The sequence below is a fragment of the Eptesicus fuscus genome, chromosome 13, assembly GCF_027574615.1.
Source record: "Eptesicus fuscus isolate TK198812 chromosome 13, DD_ASM_mEF_20220401, whole genome shotgun sequence".
Classification (NCBI taxonomy): Eukaryota; Metazoa; Chordata; class Mammalia; order Chiroptera; family Vespertilionidae; genus Eptesicus; species Eptesicus fuscus.
Genome location: NC_072485.1, coordinates 53,916,779 through 53,935,651, shown reverse-complemented (window position 1 = coordinate 53,935,651; position 18,873 = coordinate 53,916,779). Strand labels below are relative to the sequence as shown.

General features: G+C 52.3%; 2 protein-coding genes across 2 annotated transcripts in view; one reads left to right on the top strand and one right to left on the bottom strand.

The window, feature by feature from the left end:
• The first annotated feature begins 475 nt into the window (after positions 1-475).
• On the top strand, positions 476-3,106 carry KCNJ11 (potassium inwardly rectifying channel subfamily J member 11). Its single transcript, XM_008149010.3, has one exon. The coding sequence runs from the start codon at positions 749-751 to the stop codon at positions 1,934-1,936; it is 1,188 nt and encodes a 395-aa protein (XP_008147232.2). The 5' UTR covers positions 476-748; the 3' UTR covers positions 1,937-3,106.
• A 10,454-nt stretch (positions 3,107-13,560) lies between these two features.
• LOC129151057 (natural cytotoxicity triggering receptor 3 ligand 1-like) overlaps positions 13,561-18,873 on the bottom strand; it is a 46,427-nt gene continuing 41,114 nt past the window's right edge. The window contains exon 5 of the mRNA XM_054724574.1: positions 13,561-14,356. Coding sequence (XP_054580549.1) covers positions 14,272-14,356 — 85 coding nt within the window. The 3' untranslated portion in view covers positions 13,561-14,271. The remainder of the gene's footprint in view (positions 14,357-18,873) is intronic.

The window sequence follows — 18,873 nt, the reverse complement described above, 5'->3', positions numbered from 1 at the left end:
GCGCGGCGCCGGCGTGCGTGCGGCCCGCTGGGGGCCCGGAGGCCCCAACTCCGGAGTGAGCCCGGTCCGGTCGTGCCAGGGGTGAGGGGATCCGGAGCTGAGCCGGGTGGGGTGGTGACTCTGGAGGATCGCAGGATCCCAAGGAGACAGAGAGGACGGCAGCTTGGAGGGGGGGTCCGAAGAGCGAAGAGCGCGAGACGGCTTCAGGGGGTGGGGTAGGAGAGAGGGGCACACCTGAAGGTGAGACTGGGGAGTGGGCAGGATATGCAGCTAGCTTGGAGGGGGCCCGGGGACAGCAATGGGTGAGGCAGGAGGCACGGTGGGGGTTGTGTGAGGTCTGGCCAGTGGATAATAACCAGAGGTGTTAAGTTCCACCGTGGAAGAGGTGGGTTGGGAAGGAAGGCTGGGTGGGGAGACGGGGGTCTTAGACAGGGGGTCCCCCGGGGGTGGCCAGTAGGTGGAGGATTGTTGAGCTGAGATCCAGGTGGGGACCCCAGGGTGAGGGGGGGGGCTCCCTAGGCAATGGGCAGGTGGGCTGAGGTGTGAGACGGGTGTAAAAAGTGAGGCAGGGGCCAGATGGAGGTGAGGACGCGTCTGGCTGGGGAGGCGACTCAGAAGTGAGGCCAGCACAGGCTGAGGGTGGTCCCAGAGCGGAAGGGGACCCAGGGAAGGAACCTTACAGCGAGGCCGGAGGCTGGTCAGGGGGCACCCCCATGAGGGGAGCCTCGCCCTGGTGGCCGCCGGAGCCATGCTGTCCCGCAAGGGCATCATCCCCGAGGAGTACGTGCTGACCCGGCTGGCAGAGGACCCTGCGGAGCCCCGGTACCGCGCCCGAGAGCGCAGGGCCCGCTTCGTGTCCAAGAAGGGCAACTGCAACGTGGCCCACAAGAACATCCGGGAGCAGGGCCGCTTCCTGCAGGACGTGTTCACCACGCTGGTGGACCTCAAGTGGCCGCACACGCTGCTCATCTTCACCATGTCCTTCCTGTGCAGCTGGCTGCTCTTCGCCATGGTCTGGTGGCTCATCGCCTTCGCCCACGGTGACCTGGCTCCCGTGGACCTGGCCCCTGCAGAGGGCGCCATCGTGCCCTGCGTCACCAGCATCCACTCTTTTTCGTCCGCCTTCCTCTTCTCCATCGAGGTCCAGGTGACCATTGGTTTCGGCGGGCGCATGGTGACGGAGGAGTGCCCGCTGGCCATCCTGATCCTCATTGTGCAGAACATCGTGGGGCTCATGATCAACGCCATCATGCTGGGCTGCATCTTCATGAAGACCGCCCAGGCCCACCGGCGGGCCGAGACCCTCATCTTCAGCAAGCACGCGGTCATCGCCTTGCGCCAAGGCCGCCTCTGCTTCATGCTGCGCGTGGGCGACCTCCGCAAGAGCATGATCATCAGCGCCACCATCCACATGCAGGTGGTGCGCAAGACCACCAGCCCGGAGGGCGAGGTGGTGCCCCTCCACCAGGTGGACATCCCCATGGAGAATGGAGTGGGGGGCAACAGCATCTTCCTGGTGGCGCCCCTCATCATCTACCACGTCATTGACGCCAACAGCCCACTCTACGACCTGGCGCCCGGTGACCTGCACCACCATCAGGACCTCGAGATCATTGTCATCCTGGAAGGTGTGGTGGAAACCACGGGCATCACCACCCAGGCCCGCACCTCCTACCTGGCCGATGAGATCCTGTGGGGTCAGCGCTTCGTGCCCATTGTGTCCGAGGAGGATGGCCGCTACGCCGTGGACTACTCCAAGTTTGGCAACACCATCAAAGTGCCCACGCCCCTCTGCACGGCCCGCCAGCTTGAGGAGGACCGCAGCCTGCTGGACGCTTTGACCCTCGCTACGGCCCGTGGGCCACTGCGTAAGCGCAGCGTGGCCGTAGCCAAGGCCAAGCCCAGGTTTAGCATCTCTCCGGATTCCCTGTCCTGAGCCTTGGTCCCTTGGGCTCTCACCCCACATGTGTGTGCACATGGGCAGTGTGATACGATATGTAGAGTGGACATGGTATGGGGTCTGTTGGCCAGGTCCGGATCTGGCGTGAGGCTGGGCCCTCCGCAGCTCAGCCTCCCCGCTGCTGCGCTCGCCCAGGGTGTTACAAGGCATTGTCACTACCTATTTCTGGTCTCAGTGGGAGCCTGTGCTGGGTTATTTTTGTCCCTGCCCCTCCCAGCCCCAACTCAGGACTGGTTGGTGCCCCGCCCCGGACTCAAGGCTGGGGAAACTGTGGGAAGTGTCAGGCCCGAAAGCTGGATCTCCAGCTACTCCTGGAGCCCCATGATCAACCAGCCACAGCTGGGCAGATGGCTGGGGAAGAACAGGTTGGGGGACTGCTGGTTGGGGGCCTGCTGCTGTGTTTCTGTGGCCCCAAGAGATGCCTGTGGTCAGGCCCCAGCCACCCTTGCTCCCTGCAAACGTGATGAGCTTAAGAGTGGGCCAGCTGGGGAGGGCAGCCAATGAGGGAGCTCATTCCAGCTGGAAGATGGGAGGTGTGGAGCCTGCACAGACAGGGACAGGCTGAGGCTGACAGGACTCCCCTCCAAGGGCAGGCTCCTGCAGGGAGGAAATGGGGTGAGAAGGCTCAGCTTCACTGAGACCTCTCAGGCACAGGGAGTGGGATGGGCACTGTTCCCCTACCCTTTGCCCCAAGATCAAGGCTTCTATTGTGAGGGCTCCGTGGGCTGTGGCTGCTGAGCCTGCCTGTTCCCACTCTGTCCCCCATCCTCAGACGCTGGGGTGGGCTGGGCCAGACACTGGCATGCCATGCAGAAAGAGGCCGAGGAGAAGGGGGTCTTGGACCCACCACACTCACTGAGCCTCAGACCAAACTCTGGTCCTGGCTCCCCACCGGTGGCTGCCACTGACTTTGTCCAGAGGGTGACCATGGAGGGTCTAGGGGTTGCTAGAAAAGGAGATGCTGGAAAGCTCAGGATGGTGGGGGTGAGCAAGGTCCCTGAGGTGAAGGGGCCCTTGGCCCTGATGGGCTTGACTCCAGGCCTGGACTCTTAGAGCAGTATTGTGTGTACTTACCCATAATTCTGCCTTCTCCTTGTCAATAAAGCCTCCCTCCTTCATGACTCTAACTCTGGGCTGTTCTTGCTGGGGAAGCAGGAGGCATGCTGGTGGACAGGGAGCGGGGGGCTGGGGCTGCCAGCCCACATTCCAGAGGTGCCATGGAGTATAGTCCAGGAGCCCTGGAGAGAGCCCTGAGGCTGTCCCTCTTCCCCAGTTCAAGGAGACATTTCCCCTTTTGCCTCAGGCAGCCCAGCCCTGCCAACCTGTCTGGCCATTTCAACCTTTGGACACTCACCAGGCTTATGGCGCTGCCTCCACTCTCAGGAACTTGTAACAAAGCTGGGGTGCTCAGGGAGAGAGGTGGGGACGTCACGGGCATTAGTGTAGTGATTGGAGCATAAGCCCTTATGCCAGCTGCCTGCGTTCAAATCCTGGCTCTAGCTCTAAGACTTTGGTCAAGTAACTCAACCTCTCTGTGCCTCAGTTGCCTCATCTATAAAGTAGGGACGCTAATAGTACCTACCTCATAGAACTGTTGTGGGAGGAAGTGAAAAATATATGTAAAATTGTGCCATGCCAGCACAGCCAAGGGTGAACCTGAGCGGGGGTGGTGAAGGATTGAGAAAAGACAGACAAGAGAATGAAAGCTGGGTCTCAGTGGGACGCTGTCCTCTCTGATGGAGAGTCTCTCTGATGGAGAGCTAGCAACAGCACCACAGACTACAAGCCGTGTCTTTATTTTACAGCCAGATGCCACGAGGCAAAGTAAGGACGTGGTCAAGATGTTTACAACATTCTCGTGGGTTTCGATCCTACTCAATTACATGCACCTGAACTCTAGCAAGCCCACATCACTCAGGCACATGGGGCCACGTGTTCGGACCATAGGTTCAAGCTTACAACTACAGCTGTTGGCTATAATTGTGCTGGGAGGGTTCTGCCCTCCAAGCTGGGACTTGCACGTGGCCATGAGAGGACTGTGCCCTCTCATTAGTCCGAGGCTTGAACCTCTCCAAATACTGTAGCCGCTCTCCACATAAAATGCTTTCGTGTCTGGTCCATAATAAGTGCTCAGTAAATGTTAGCTATTGTGATTGCTATTGCATCAGCCACATGATGAGGCAACTGGCCAAGCAGATGTTAAGAGAGAGGGTGCTAATTATATTTCCCCTCGGTGATGAGAGTCTCTGCCTGATCTTATTTTCTTCACAGTTGCCCCTCGAACTAATCTCAGGGGCTGTGGCTGCACGGATTACCTGGTCTTCTTGTCTCCATCTCACCCCCTCAGTCCATCCTTGATGCAGCCACCAGTGGTCTTATTAAAAGGTTTATGATCGTACCCTCCTATGTCAACCACCTGCAGTAGCTCCCATCGCCTTCTGGGTCAAGGCTAGTCCCATAGCCAGCCATTTCAGCTTTACCTGCTTTCCAGCCTTACAGTTCACAGTTGCCAGGACCCTGTGCACCCTTCCCACTCCCATGCTGCCTTACTATCCCCTCTTTGCATATAACATTGACCTTTCTACCTCTGAGCCTTTGCCTATGTTACTCCCTGTGCCTGGACTGCCCAGGCTTCATGTCTGCCTATTGAAATCCATAAAAGTTCAGGCCAAATGATGCCTCCTTGAAGCCTTCCCTGATTCCTCTGGAAAGACATGGACCTTCCCCCTCCATCTGTGTCTGTGGGTATTCTACTTTTGCCTCAATTTTTAGGTCTGTCTCCCCTTCCCCAAGTCCATGGCTTCTTGAGATCAGGGACTATGTCTGATTTAGCCCTGTGCCTGGCACTGAGTAAGTGCTGGATGAATGAATGAATGATGGATGCGTGGATGGATGGTGTACATGACAAGCCAGGGTTATTGCTGCAGTTTGAGGCCTGCTATTATTGTCCCAGGCTACTCGAGAGGCAAGGCTGAGAGCCAAGAAGCTGCTGCTGCTGCAGTTCCAAGCTCTAAGCTCTCTCCTCCCTGCACCACACAGTCCCCTAGCGTTGCTGAGCTGACCCATTTCTGGTTTAGAAAAAAAAAAAATAGATGAGAAGCTACTCAGAGTCAGCCCAGACTTCTGGGGGCAGTGCTTGGCTCTTGGGACTTACATTAGCTGCTCTTAAGGCCCAGAGGAGGGGTCAGACCCACTGTGAAACCCCTTAGCAGCACCATCCTGAGGACTCCATCCAGAGTAACCTTCCTGCAGCCCTCAGACCTTAAGCCACTGGGGACGTAAACTGGCAGAACTGAGGGCTCAGCGCCACCTGCTGGTCACAGAGAAGACCTACTTGATCCCAGAGACACCCCCAGCCTTTTTCGCTTAGCTCAGTGAGAAGCTGGAAAGTTTCGGCCATGGAGGGGAAGTATCAAGACTTTCTTTACCTTTGTGAATGTTCTTGCCCACTGGTAGTGCCCCTTCCATTTGAGGGCATCCCTGCTTTAAAGCACTGAACTAACCTGGCCAAAGAAGGTCCCCTGAGCTCCACTCAGCCCAGCAGGAGCTCCTGTGAGAACTTCATTTCTGATATGCTGCCTCCAGGACAGCACTGGACATCACATAAGAGCAGACATCAGTCCATGCTAGCCCACACCCTGCGTACAGAACTGGCTCCCCCCGCTGTCCCCGTGGACACGGGAGGGAAGCACCTCGTGTCACCACGTCCCAGTGCTGATGGAGGCACTGTTCTCCAAGTTTGCAGATGAGGAAACAGGATCAGGAGTGACATTAACTTGCTAAAATCTCACAGCTCGTAAATGACAGGCCCAAGGCTCGAGCCCGAGTCTGTCCGAGGCTGCTGCACAGTCCCAGTGACCTGAGCTCCAGCTTTTACTAGGGGCACCACCTTTCCTACGTGTCAAATCCACCACAGAAGGACAGTTGTCTCTAGTCCAAGAGCAAGAGGGAGAGTGTAACCCAGGAAGCCCCTGGGCCTCCCTGAGTCCCAGATTTGAGACTGATAGCAGGCTAAGCTGTAGCATCTCCCGCCAGTCACGTGGCCCTGGACTCACCCAGCTTCTTCAGGACCCACTATCCACAGGTGGCATCCTCCCAACTCCATCCTGCAGGTGAGCTCCTACCCAGCAGCTTTCCTTAAGGAGAACTTCCCCAAGGAGCTGTCTACCAAGGTGGCTCCTACATGTCTCTGGGCTCACCTCTGACCTTTCCCCAGGCCCAGATATCAGACGCCTTACGTAGTACCAAGACATGCAGAAGGCTTTGGGGAAGAAGATATGAATTTTGCGTGCCAAAGTCTTGTTGACCCCAGACCAGGGCAGGTGTGAAGAACAACAAAGATGTGTTCCAGCTTGAAAGAAGCTGGGGAAAGAGAGAACAGTGGGATTCAAGTCAGACTGTGTTCCAGAGAGTGAGCTCATTGCACTACGTTCTAAATTACTGGCATCCTCTCTGCCAGGTCCACCTGCCTGGGGCATTGCATGTCTTCGCGGAAGGGGAAGCAGGTGCTACCTACACCCCCTCCTCTATTTTCACTCTGGACAGGACCAACTCTGAAGTGACGGGAAAGGCAGGTCACTTACGCTGGCCAGCTCGGGAACGGGAGTGTGAGCTGCCTTTCCCCTGATCTCAGGCACTGACTCCACGGAGTGCGGAAGTAATGCAAAGTGCATATGCAACTACACAAATGTCTTTCCTTCACTGGGAGGAGCAAGGGTATACAGGAGTACAGGCCAGGTGAGCGGTACCCAGAAGTGGTCTTCAGCCACACACCTCCTCTTCATGAAGGGGCATCACTCCTTGCAGCACAAATGGGTCGCAAACTCCTCCTCCACAGACCATCGGCACCCAAAGTGAAGAGAACCAGACTTTGAGGAGTCCTGCCTCTACATTCTCTTTATTTGATCCATGCCAGTTTTTCTCACAAGGCCATTATTCCTGGGGAAGGGAAGTCACTTCAGGGGAACCCAGAGAGAAGTAAACTCAGTACAGTTCTGACTGAGATCCTTGTTAAAGTCCTACTGTGGCCTTGGTTCCCCATCCATCTTGGAAGTAGAAGAATGAAAGTCATCCCAGAAGGGAGCCAAGATGGCGGCAGAGGTGAACGGCTGATCTGTTGCCTCGCATGGCAGTTTCGGAAATACAACTAAAAGATGGACTGGTGAGCGCGGCGACTCCTGCTCGCGTCTCCCCAGGCCGGGCGGCTGCTCCTCTCAGTCAGCACCCCAGCCGGGGCCATGAGCTCGTGGGCGGCCGCGGAAGCTGCTGTGGCAGCGGCCGCGGACTTGGCGCAGTGGCTCTCGGTGAAGGAAGAGACCATCTTTCTGCAGGCGGGGCTCATCCGCGTCACCGACCTAGACGAGCTGCCCAGTGAGATCCTCGGGGCCCCGGAGGCCGCCGACACCGACTTGGAGGATTTTTAGGAATTCCCGTCTTACATTCAAGTCCTTTAGCCATTTTGAGAGAGGAAAACCAAGAAAGCGGCAAAGATAAACAAATGAATTGCGCCTCGCACAGCAATTTCAAAAATACAACTGGAGGACAGAGCGTCTGCCACCCAGAACCACAGGAGAGCTGGCTGAATGGTGGATTTACAGCTAAGAGGGAAGAGGAAAGAGCGAACTCAGAGGGGATAAGGTGCGGTGGCACGTGGGTCGGGCTGGTGGCGGGGGAAGGGTCGTGCGGCTTTTTTTCCAACCCTAGGGGAGATTAGCTCCCCATCACCCTGAAATCCAGCTTCTGGGGACTCTCGGGAGACCCAGATGCCTGCGGGGAGAAGCTGGACTCTAGGCCTTCGTGTCGGAGAGTGGGAGTAACTTCCTTGCGGAGGTGTGCCCAGCAATCAGTGTTTGCTGTGCTGGAGTGCGGAACGAGGGGGCTTAGAAACGTGGAAAGCAGAAAAAGCAGACTTGCAGCCATTGCGGTTCGCCATGCCATGGCCTGGTGGCACCCTGAGACCCTGCCCTGCCCTGAGACCCGCCCCGCCCTGGGACCCGCCCCAAACGTCTTGCAGACCCGCCCCACACGTCTTGCAGGCGCACCTGGGCTCCAAGCAGCGGCTTTTGCATGTGGGTGGCCTGCCCTGTGGCAGCTTGACCAGATAAACTGCGGTTCTAGTCGGACTGCTCCAGGGCCGCTCAGACAGGAGGAAGAAACTGCAGTTTTTGCTGTAATCCCTGCTGAGTGGCCTCAGGCAGTAGCTGACCTACACTCCAATGGAGACCCAGAAATGAGGGCATCTAGTGGTCGGTGTGAGATGACACCAGATTTCAACCACTCGCATAAGGGACACATTCAAGAGGCAGACTCAGTGAGCACCAAAGCCTTGCTGCACCAAGACCCGGCCCATAAACGTGTCTCCTGCACAGCAATTCTTCCTTTATAGACACAGAGGGTCCTCACAGCCAATTGGCCTGGAGGACAATTCCTCCCAGTGACACCAACAACAATCAAGACTTAACTATACAAAGGAGGACCAAGATGGAGGCATAGGGCGGAAGCCTGATTGCTGCCTACCACAACAATTTTGAGACTACGATGGGAGAGCAGAGCAGACACCATCCAGAACCACCGGAGGGCTGGCTGAGCAGATGCTCTACAACTAGAATAAAAGAGAGGGGTACGCGGGATGATGCTGATGCCGGTGACCCAAAGACCACACTTTAAGAACTACGGCTCAGGCGACACAATGGCGGCCTGGAACATGCTCGGCGCAGTTCCCCTGGCGGTCTCCGGCTGAGGGGATGGCTCCACTCGCTGCCGAGCACGGACAGACGAGCCCCTGGGAGACATGGGGTGGGAGACTCCACGCTTGCTGACCTCCGAGTCCTTCAAGAATCTCAACGCCCCGGAAGCGGCCAGGTGCGCACGCTCAGCAACCGGCCACCGCTGCAGACCCAAGGGCTGACGCAGTGACATCGGACCAGCCCGCTGCCAGGCACCGGGCACACCAGAGCTTCGCCGAGCCCGCCGCCCAGCGAGTTCTGCGGCAGCCGCCCTGGAGCTCTGAGAAAATGGCCGAAGGAATTGCTGAGAGGGAATTGACCAACAGGAATTGGGATCAAGAAGACGAAACCCCGCTGGGACCCGGGTCCGGGTGAGGCCATGCACCCCTGGGTCCGGGTGAGGCTGGGAACTGGGTCAGGGTGAGGCTGGGTCCCGGGTCCGGGCGAGGCCACATGCCCCTGGATCCGGGTAAGGCCGCACGCTCCTGGGTCTGGGTGAGGCTGGTTCCAGGGTCCGGGTGGGGCCACCCCCCTGGGTCTGGGTGAGGCCACGCGCCCCTGGGTCTGGGTGAAGCTGGATCCCGGGTCCAGGTGAGGCCATACACCCCTGGGTCCGGGAGAGGCTGGGTCCTGGGTCCAGGAGAGGCTGCGCGCCCCTGGGCTTGGGTGTGGTCACACGCCCCTGGGTCTAGGTGAGGCCTCACGCCCCTGGGTTCAGGTGAGGCTGGGTCCCGGGCCCGGGTGAGGTCACGCCCCTGGGTCTGGGAGAGGCCACGCGCCCCTGGGTCCAGGTGAAGCAGTATCCCGGGTCCGGGTGAGGCCGTGCGCCCCTGGATCCAGGTGAGGCCACACGCCCCTGGGTCTGGGTGAGGCCACGCGCCCCTGGGTCCAGGTGAAGCTGGATCCCGGGTCCGGGTGAGGCCGTGCGCCCCTGGATCAGGGTGAGGCCACACGCCCCTGGGTCTGGGTGAGGCCACGCGCCCCTGGGTCCAGGTGAAGCCGGATCCCGGGTCCGGGTGAGGCCATGCGCCCCTGGGTCCAGGTGAAGCTGAATCCTGGGTCCGGGCGAGGCCGTGTGCCCCTGGATCCGGGTGAAGCCGGATCCCGGGTCCGGGTGAGGCCATGCGCCACTGGATCCGGGTGAGGCCATGCAACCCTGGGTCTGGGAGAGGCCACGCGCCCCTGGGTCCAGATGAGGCCACGCACCCCTGGGTACGGGTGAAGCTAGATCCCGGATCCGGGTGAGGCCGTGTGCCCCTGGATCCGGGTGAGGCTGGGTCCTGGGCCCAGGTGAGGCCATGCGCCCCTGGGTCCGGGTGAAGCTGGATCCTGGGTCCGGGTGAGGCCGTGCGCCCCTGGATCAGGGTGAGGCCACACGCCCCTGGGTCTGGGTGAGGCCACGCGCCCCTGGGTCCAGGTGAAGCCGGATCCCGGGTCCGGGTGAGGCCATGCGCCCCTGGGTCCAGGTGAAGCTGAATCCTGGGTCCGGGCGAGGCCGTGTGCCCCTGGATCCGGGTGAAGCCGGATCCCGGGTCCGGGTGAGGCCATGCGCCACTGGATCCGGGTGAGGCCATGCAACCCTGGGTCTGGGAGAGGCCACGCGCCCCTGGGTCCAGATGAGGCCACGCACCCCTGGGTACGGGTGAAGCTAGATCCCGGATCCGGGTGAGGCCGTGTGCCCCTGGATCCGGGTGAGGCTGGGTCCTGGGCCCAGGTGAGGCCATGCGCCCCTGGGTCCAGGTGAAGCTGGATCCTGGGTCCGGGTGAGGCTGTGTGCCCCTGGATCCGGGTGAGGCTGGGTCCCGGGTCCGGGTGAGGCCGCGCACACCTAGGTCCGGGTGAGGCCGTGTACCCCTGGATCCGGGTGAGGCTGGGTCCCGGTTCCGGGTGAGGCCGCGCGCACCTAGGTCTGGGTGAGACCACGTGCCCCTGGGTCTGGGAGAGGCCACATGCCCCTGGGTCTGGGTGAGGCCACGCGCCCCTGGGTCCGGGTGAAGCTAGATCCCGGGTCCAGGTGAGGCCGTGTGCCCCTGGATCCGGGTGAGGCTGGGTCCCGGGCCCGTGTGAGGCCGCACGCCCCTGGGTCTTGGAGAGGCCACACGCCCCTGGGTCCGGGTGAGGCTGGGTCCGGGTGAGGCTGGGTCCCGGGTCTGGGTGAGGCCGCGAGCACCTAGGTCCGGGTGAGGCCACGCGCCCCTGGTTCTGGGAGAGGCCACGCGTGGCCTCACCCGGGCCCAGGACCCAGCCTCACCCGGACCCAGGGGTGCGTGGCCTCTCCCAGAACCTAGGATGAGCAGCTGCTCCCACTGCAAACATCCTTCTCCTCGCCCCCCACCACCTCTTCCAGACACCCCCAGGCCTCGCAGCGCCACCAGGCTCACAGAGCTGACCCCGGAGGCAGGTTCCTGGCTGCCGCAGGACTGAGGCCTACTCCACTGCCTCTCAGTGCTATTGTCTCTGGACCCAGCCCAACCTGGTCCCTGGAGAGGCGAGTGCTCTGGCTCCACGGAAGATGCCGGACCAGAGACAGCAGCTGCTCAGAGTGCGGGTCCACAGCCAGGGGATGAGAGGTGCTCCCACACCGGGCCTATCCTCACAGGCCACACCCCAACAGTGCACGAATCCTGTGCACCGGGCCTCTAGTATGGTATATTGATTTAAAAATCCAAGCTCCACTCTTTACTAATCATGAGATAGGGGATAAGTCACTTATTTTCTATCAAAGAATAACTCAGCCATTAATAAAGGGGAATATTTTTATTCATATACTGACATGTACAGATTGAACTTACTGAACATAAATAGAATATGAAATGGAAACTGGTCACAATCTGCAGCCAGTAAATATTGCTTTCCCCGCACCCTCTTTTTTATTTGAGGTATAATTGACATATATTATGCGGGGGCCTGATGCGGCGGGGATCTCCCTTTTCCGTGGCCAGCATGGAGAGAGATGAAACTGGTTCTTGATAGAGGCGTCCAGGGATTGAGAAATAAAGAAATAAAGAGAGACACAGAGTAGATGCAAGCTGGGTCCCAGGTGGGTCACTGACCTCCTCTGCTGGAGAGACAGACGACTCCTGAGCCACGCAGCACATTTATTTATACTCCCATATACAAGGCGGGTTCACTGAAAAACTTAAGATTAAAGGAGCTTGGGAGGGCCCAGGTCTATTTCATTTCCTCTTTTCCTGTGCTAGACTGGTTCCACATCTCAAAGCCCTCTTCCAGAACCTAGACAAAGGTAAGCCAGGAAATGACAACACCTCCGCACTCCTGGGGCGGTGTGCAACTGACATGACTCTCAAATATCTTGGGCTTAATCAACAGCAATCTAAAGAATGTCCATGTGTCTTCCCAGGGGGCCCTCTACAATATTATATGAGATTCAAGTACACAAGATAAAATTTGATATTTGTATGTTTTGCAAAATAATCACCACACCACAATAAATCTAATTTAAATTCATCACCATACAGTTACAAATATTTTTCTTATGATGATCTTTTAAGATTTACTTTTAGCAACTTTCAAATATGCAATACAGCATTATTAACTCGAGTCACTGTGCTATCACACCCCCATGACTTATTTAAAACTCAAAGTCCAGCCGAAACTGGTTTGGCTCAGTGGATAGAGCGTTGGCCTGCGGACTGAAGGGTCCCAGGTTTGATTCCGGTCTAGGGCATGTACCTTGGTTGCCGGCACATCCCCAGTGGGGGGGTGTGCAAGAGGCAGCTGATCCATCTTTCTCTCTCATCGATGTTTCTAACTCTCTATCCCTCTCTCTTCCTCTCTGTGAAAATTCAATGTAATATTTTTTTTAAATATAAATAAATAAATAAATAAAACTCTAAGTGTGTACCTTCTGATCCCCTTCACCCATTTCTCCCCCTTCTTGTCCCCAACCTCAAGCAACCACCCATCTGTTCTCTGTATCTATGAGCTCATTGGGGCGAGAAGTGGGGGGGGAGAGGGTACTTTTTTAGATTCACATATAAGTGAGATCATACATATCTTTCTCTTATTTCACTTAAAATACTGCCTTTAAGGTCCATCATGTTGACACGGATTGCAAGATTTCCTTTTTTATGCCTAAATAATATTCCATTGTGTGCACAGTAATATGCCTCATTATGATGTTTCGAGGAACAATGGACTGACCACTTATACAACAGTGAACCCATAAGCTCATAGTGGAGCTAAAAACCTCCTCTCACCTGGGGAGTCACAGCCATCCTAACATTGTAGCACAATGCGTTATTCACAGGTGTGTGGTGATGCTGGTGTAAACAAACTACTGTGCTGCCAGTCATACAAAAGTGTATATAATTATGCACAATACAAAATACTTGATAACGATAATAAACGATTGTTCCTGGCTCATGTATTTACTATGCTATACTTTTATTGCACTTTTTGTAATCCTCACCTGAGAATATGTTTTTATTGATTTTAGAGAGAAACATGGATGTGGGAGAGAAACATTGATTGGTTGACTCCTGTACCTGCCCCAACCAAGGATCAAACCTGCAACCTATGTATGTGCCCTGACCAGGAATTGAACCCACAACCCTTTTGGTGTATGGGACAACACTCCAGCCAACTGAGCCACCTGGCCAGGGCCTTTTACTGCTATTTTAGAGTGTACTCTTTCTAGGTATAAAAATACATTTTCTGAAAAACAGTATGTGGAGTTATACTAACAGCAGCCTAGCCTGTTGACTGTATCTCTTGATATCATTTTCTCTTCTGCTTGATTTGGTCTCATATTGTTTTATGATTTTAGTATAGTCTGACTGACTACAGGAGCAATAGGCTACTAGTATACCATCTAGGTTTGTGTAAGTATAATAAATGATGTTAATGCAACAATGAAATTGCCTAGCAATATATTTCTCAGAATGCATCCCCTTTGTTAAGTGGCACATGACTGTGTGTGTAGGAGTGTATCACATTTTCTTTATCCACTCATCCATTGATGACACAAGTTGATTCCATTATCTTGGCTATTGTAAGTAATGGTGCAATAAAGATGGAGGTACAGATAATTTTTCAAGTTAGAATTTTCCTTTCCTTCAGATAAATACCCAGAAGTAAAATTGCTGGATCATATAGTAGTTCCATTTTTAATTCTTTTGGAACTTCCATACTGTTTTCTATAATGGCTGTACCCATTTATATTCCCACCAACAGTACCCAAGTCTTCCCTTTTGATCATATCCTTACCACTACTTTTTATTTCTTGTCTTTTTGATAGTAGACATTCCAAGAGGCATGAGGTGATGTCTCATTGTTTTGCTTTGCATTTCCCTGAGTATTAATGATGTTAAGCACCTTTTTATACCCATGCTGGCCATTTGTATATCTTCTTTGGAAAGTGTTGCTTTCTCCTGTTCTTGGAAAGAGATGATTGGCCAGAGGCTATCCAGGAGGGCAGCTTGAACAGTATACTCTTGAGGAGGCTCTGGCAGTCATCGGGAAAAGTAAGTCAATTACTTACACATTCTCTGAGAAAGCGTGTGGTTTCTGTTATCTGTCTGTGTAAGAACTGCCGATTTTCCAGTGCTCCTCCAACTGAAGACATCATGAATGCACCTCAGTGAAAGCACCGAGTTTCAATTCTTCAGGCTTTTCTTGTGGTAGTTCGTGTCTTCTGAGAAGCCGCTTTCTAGACATGTTAGAAATAGGAGAGAGTTATTGGGAGTAGTACCTATGAAAGAGGGCACAGAAGTAGGTGAGGGAAGCCTTTAGATCAGTGGTTCTCAACCTTTCTAATGCCGCGACCCTTTAATACAGTTCCTCATGTTGTGGTGACCCCCAACCATAAAATTATTATCGTTGCTTCTTCAAAACTGTAATTTTGCTGCTATTACGAATCATAATGTAAATATCTGTGTTTTCCGATGGTCTTAGGTGACCCTGCTAGCGGTTCTCAACCTGTGGGTCGCGACATGTAAATATCTGTGTTTTCCAATGGTTCTAGGCGACCCTGCTAGCAGTTCTCAACCTGTCTCGTGACCCACAGGTTGAGAAACACTGCTGTAGAGCCTAAGACCATCGGAAAACACAGATAATTGCATTACGATTCATAACAGTAGCAAAATTACAGTTATGAAGTAGCAACAAAAATAATTTTATGGTTGGGGGTCACCACAACATGAGGAACTATATTAAAGGGTCACGGCATTAGAAAGGTTGAGAACCACTGCTTTAGATCATGACGTAGATCTGATATCTGTGAAGGGAGGAAGGAGAAAGGATTGGGAAGCAAGAGTTTCAGATTATAGTGCATCTCTGAGGCCACTCCAACAGAGAGCTCCAAAGACTCCTGCTTTGTTCAGGCACTGGCTGGACCTCCTTGGGGTGAGGATAGCAGCAGATTCCTGAGATGGCACAGGTAGAACATGTGACCTGGGTGCATGCTTCATAGCAGACTCTCTCACAGCTCTAGAGCAACCACTTTGGGTCAAAACTCAGCTCTCCAAGGAGCTGTATCAGTTAGCTTTCGCTATATAACAAGCAAGCCTAAAACAGTGGCTTTAAAAGAATAAATATTTATTTCTCACACATTCGCGAGTTGACCCTGTTGATGGTGATGATCTCAGCTAGATTTGTTCACATGTCTAGGAACTGGATGACTGTCATCTAATCTATAGCTGGTTCTCAAAAAAAAAAAAAATGTGGTTTTGGTCAATGTCCTCCCATTATAATGTTGATGAGATGCCATAGGAACTTGCCTCTTGTTTATATCAAATAGCCTATAGTAAAATTAGCTTTATTACATGTCGTTTTGTTTAAAGTTGCAGAAATTAGGCATGATGTTAGGTGAGGTCTTACTGTAGACTGACCTCCTCTAGAGCAACTAGCGCTGGCTTCAGTGTCTCTCGTCTCCCCTCAGGCTAGCTTAGAAGTGTCCTCCTCTCACTAATGTCAGCACAAAAGAAAGCAAATGGAAATACACAAGGCCTCTTTCACTTCTGTCTCATTCTATTGGCCAGTGCAAGCCACAAGGTTGAGCCCTATGTTAAGGGGAAGCCCATGATTGGAGGGCACTGAAAAGTTACATGGCCTCTCATCATTGATGTTTCTGTCTATCTCTCCTTCTCCCTTCCTCTCTGAAATCAATAAAAATATATTTTTTAAAAAGTTACATGGCAAAGGATAAATATTAGAGAAGGTTGGAGGCCTGGAGCCTTCATTACAAACCACGACAGAATCCAGAATGCTTATGAAGGCTTTAGTAGTCTCTTTTTTCAATGTGAAATGTCTGCTAACAGTGACAGTACTAGATATCAGAAGCCAGAGCAAGGCCAGAAATATGAGAACATTCACAAATATCACAAGAATCATTTTAAAATCACTTTATATCCAGTTTTCGCATTGGCCTAAATCCAATCAGAAGAAAATGTCCCGTCCTAGCTTGTTTGGCTCACTGTATAGAGCATTGGCCTACGGACTGAAGGGTCCTGGGTTCAATTCCAGTCAAGGGCACATGCCTGGGTTGTGGGCTTGATTCCCAATGGGGGGTGTGCAGGAGACAGCCAATCAATGTTGCTCTCTCAACATTGATGTTTCTATCTCTCTCTCCCTTCCTCTCTGAAGTCAATAAAAATACTTTTTTTTAAAAAAAGAAGAAAATGTCCCAAGAATCAGTAGGGGAACTTTGGATAAAAGGCCTTTTTTCTTGATTGATTATTCTAATTTTCCTAAAGCATTTCTTTGTTGTTTTTTTTTAGTTGGCTAAACAAGTTTATTTGTAAATTTAGTCAACATACATAATTGACCTAAAAACTTCAATAGAAGGATAAATTTTAAAAACCACGTGGAAGACCAGCTCTATAAAGTGATTTCCCCTGGACCATACACCAGCATTTCTAATGAGATGTATTAGCTATTGCACAGATTCTGCCTTGGAGGCGCTCTCCCCTCGCCCCCACCCCCCAAAAAAAAAAAATTGAGGGCAATTTATATCTAGAACCATTTTAAGCAACATGTTTACACTTGTCTCTCAGACTTCTTTACCTTGAGCTGTTTTATTTGCTGTTTTGACCACAGTCAAGATAAATGTTTGGGAACCTGTCTTAGTTTGGAAATACCAATGAGGGCTAGAAATTCTTGATTTAATGGTGAAATCTGGTTGTAAGCTATCCCTTTAAGCTGTTAACTAAATGTGAGCACCTGGGGAAGGAATTCCCCTCTCTGAGCTGTGGTTCTATGTGTGAGAACAACACTGCAGCCCATACACAGTTCGGAGGCCTGGCCTGAACGAATACAGTGAGGTCTGGTTCTCAGTGAGACTGCATGTCAGGAAGAGGCAGAGGGGCCTTACAGTGCAGCTCCCCAGAGTCGCAGCTACCACAGATGGATCTAATGAGAACGCTCTTCCCTGACACAGCATCAGAAAAAGCCACACAGCACACACACACACCACACTCAGATTCCTCTGGCATCGATCCTGAGAACTCTCAAATATCACCCACTGACAAAGGCCCCTGAACTCCCAGAGCCAAGTCCAAAACACAGGGCTAAACTTTGCTTTGGCATCACTCTTACCTTTTTTTGAAACAACAAATCAGTCCAATGATTGCTGCTGCTACTGTTGCTGCTACTGCTGGTGCTGCTGCTGGTGCTACAATACCAACAACAATAGTAATATAAATCGCAGTAGTTTTCCAGGCATTTCCCATCTCAGATCCTGCAGAAAGAGGAGGCAAACATTAAAAGGAAACCTACGGGCCAGGACCAAAGTAACCACACAACCACTGCTAAAATATCTGTGGTGGTGTGTCATTTCCCTGTCATAGATATGACCACCAATCCTCTGCCACACTTCTTGTCATTCCTATCACATACACCTCCACACATCAAATAGTGTGTTTAGCACCTTCCAGAAATACAGGGCAATATGGAACACCACCTACCACATATGTATGCCGTGCATATGTCCAAAGCTTCCACACTACACCATCTTACATCACTATACACTGCTATATATTGAATATCTGTGTCCCCCCAAAATTCATACGTTGAAATCCTAATACCCAATGTGATGGTATTAGGAGGTGGAGCTTTTGGGATATCATTAGGTCATGAGGGAGGAGCCCTGGTGAATAATTAGTGCCCTTATATAAGAGGCCCTAGAGATTCCCTCATCCCCACCACCATGTGAGGACACAAGGAATCTGTGACCCAGAAGGAAGCCCTCACCCAGCCATGCTGGCACACGGATATCAGACTTCCAGCCTCCAGAACCGTGAGAAATTATCAGCCACCCAGTCTGTGGCAATTTATTATAGCAGCCATAAGTCCCCAACACAAATCTCTTTTATTATACTAAAGTAAGGTGACCAGACGTCCCGCTTTTGGCGGGACAGTCCCGATTTTTAACAATTTGTCCCGCGTCCCGCGGCTTTTTAAAAAAGTCCCGATTTTTGGAAAGAATGCACGACAAGCTAGGGAACGGCGGGAGAACGGGAAGGGAATATACGGTTTTCGGTGGCCATGTGGCTATTTAGCCAGGATATGAGTTTTATACTATTTTTGTTAATTTTATAATGTTAAACTTTCATAATAACAAATAATTGTTGAGAACTGATTATCGAGAACTGCTTATCAAAGTTCGCATTGTTGATCAGTTGTTAGAATTCGACCACCGTTGTTTGGACTTAATGAACAATGGCATTTTTTGGGATTGGCAACGACGAAAACATTTTGTAACTGTCTCTCAGACGATACACATCGTACTGCGTGCTAGTAAGCTAGTTAAACAAGTGATGTCATTACAAATCAGCTATTCAGATAATTTAGGTAAGTAATTTATTTATTTATTTCATAAATACATAAATTTTCTTGAATTTAGCAGACAGTACTCGTATTATTTATATTTTATAGTAGCGGCAAAAAGTCTAGCGCCAGCCTTGAAAGTGACACTTATGACTTACGTTACGGCAAATTCATGACCTTTTAAACAATGACAGCAATCTACTAAAAAAAATTCACTCAAATGAGAAATATGACAAAGAATAAAATAATACTATACATAATTTTTTATTTATTATATTTGTAAATTGTACTTATGTTGAAATTTAAAAAAATATATTACAATACTATTTTTGCCTTCTATGAAAATTTTTGTTGCTCCATATAGACCAAATTTTTAATCAAGAACCACCCTCCGCTCCCCCC

What these genes read in the sequence shown, in the direction of transcription:
- KCNJ11 (XM_008149010.3), top strand. Translation starts at nt 749, where the DNA reads ATGCTGTCCCGCAAGGGCATCATCCCCGAGGAGTACGTGCTGACCCGG.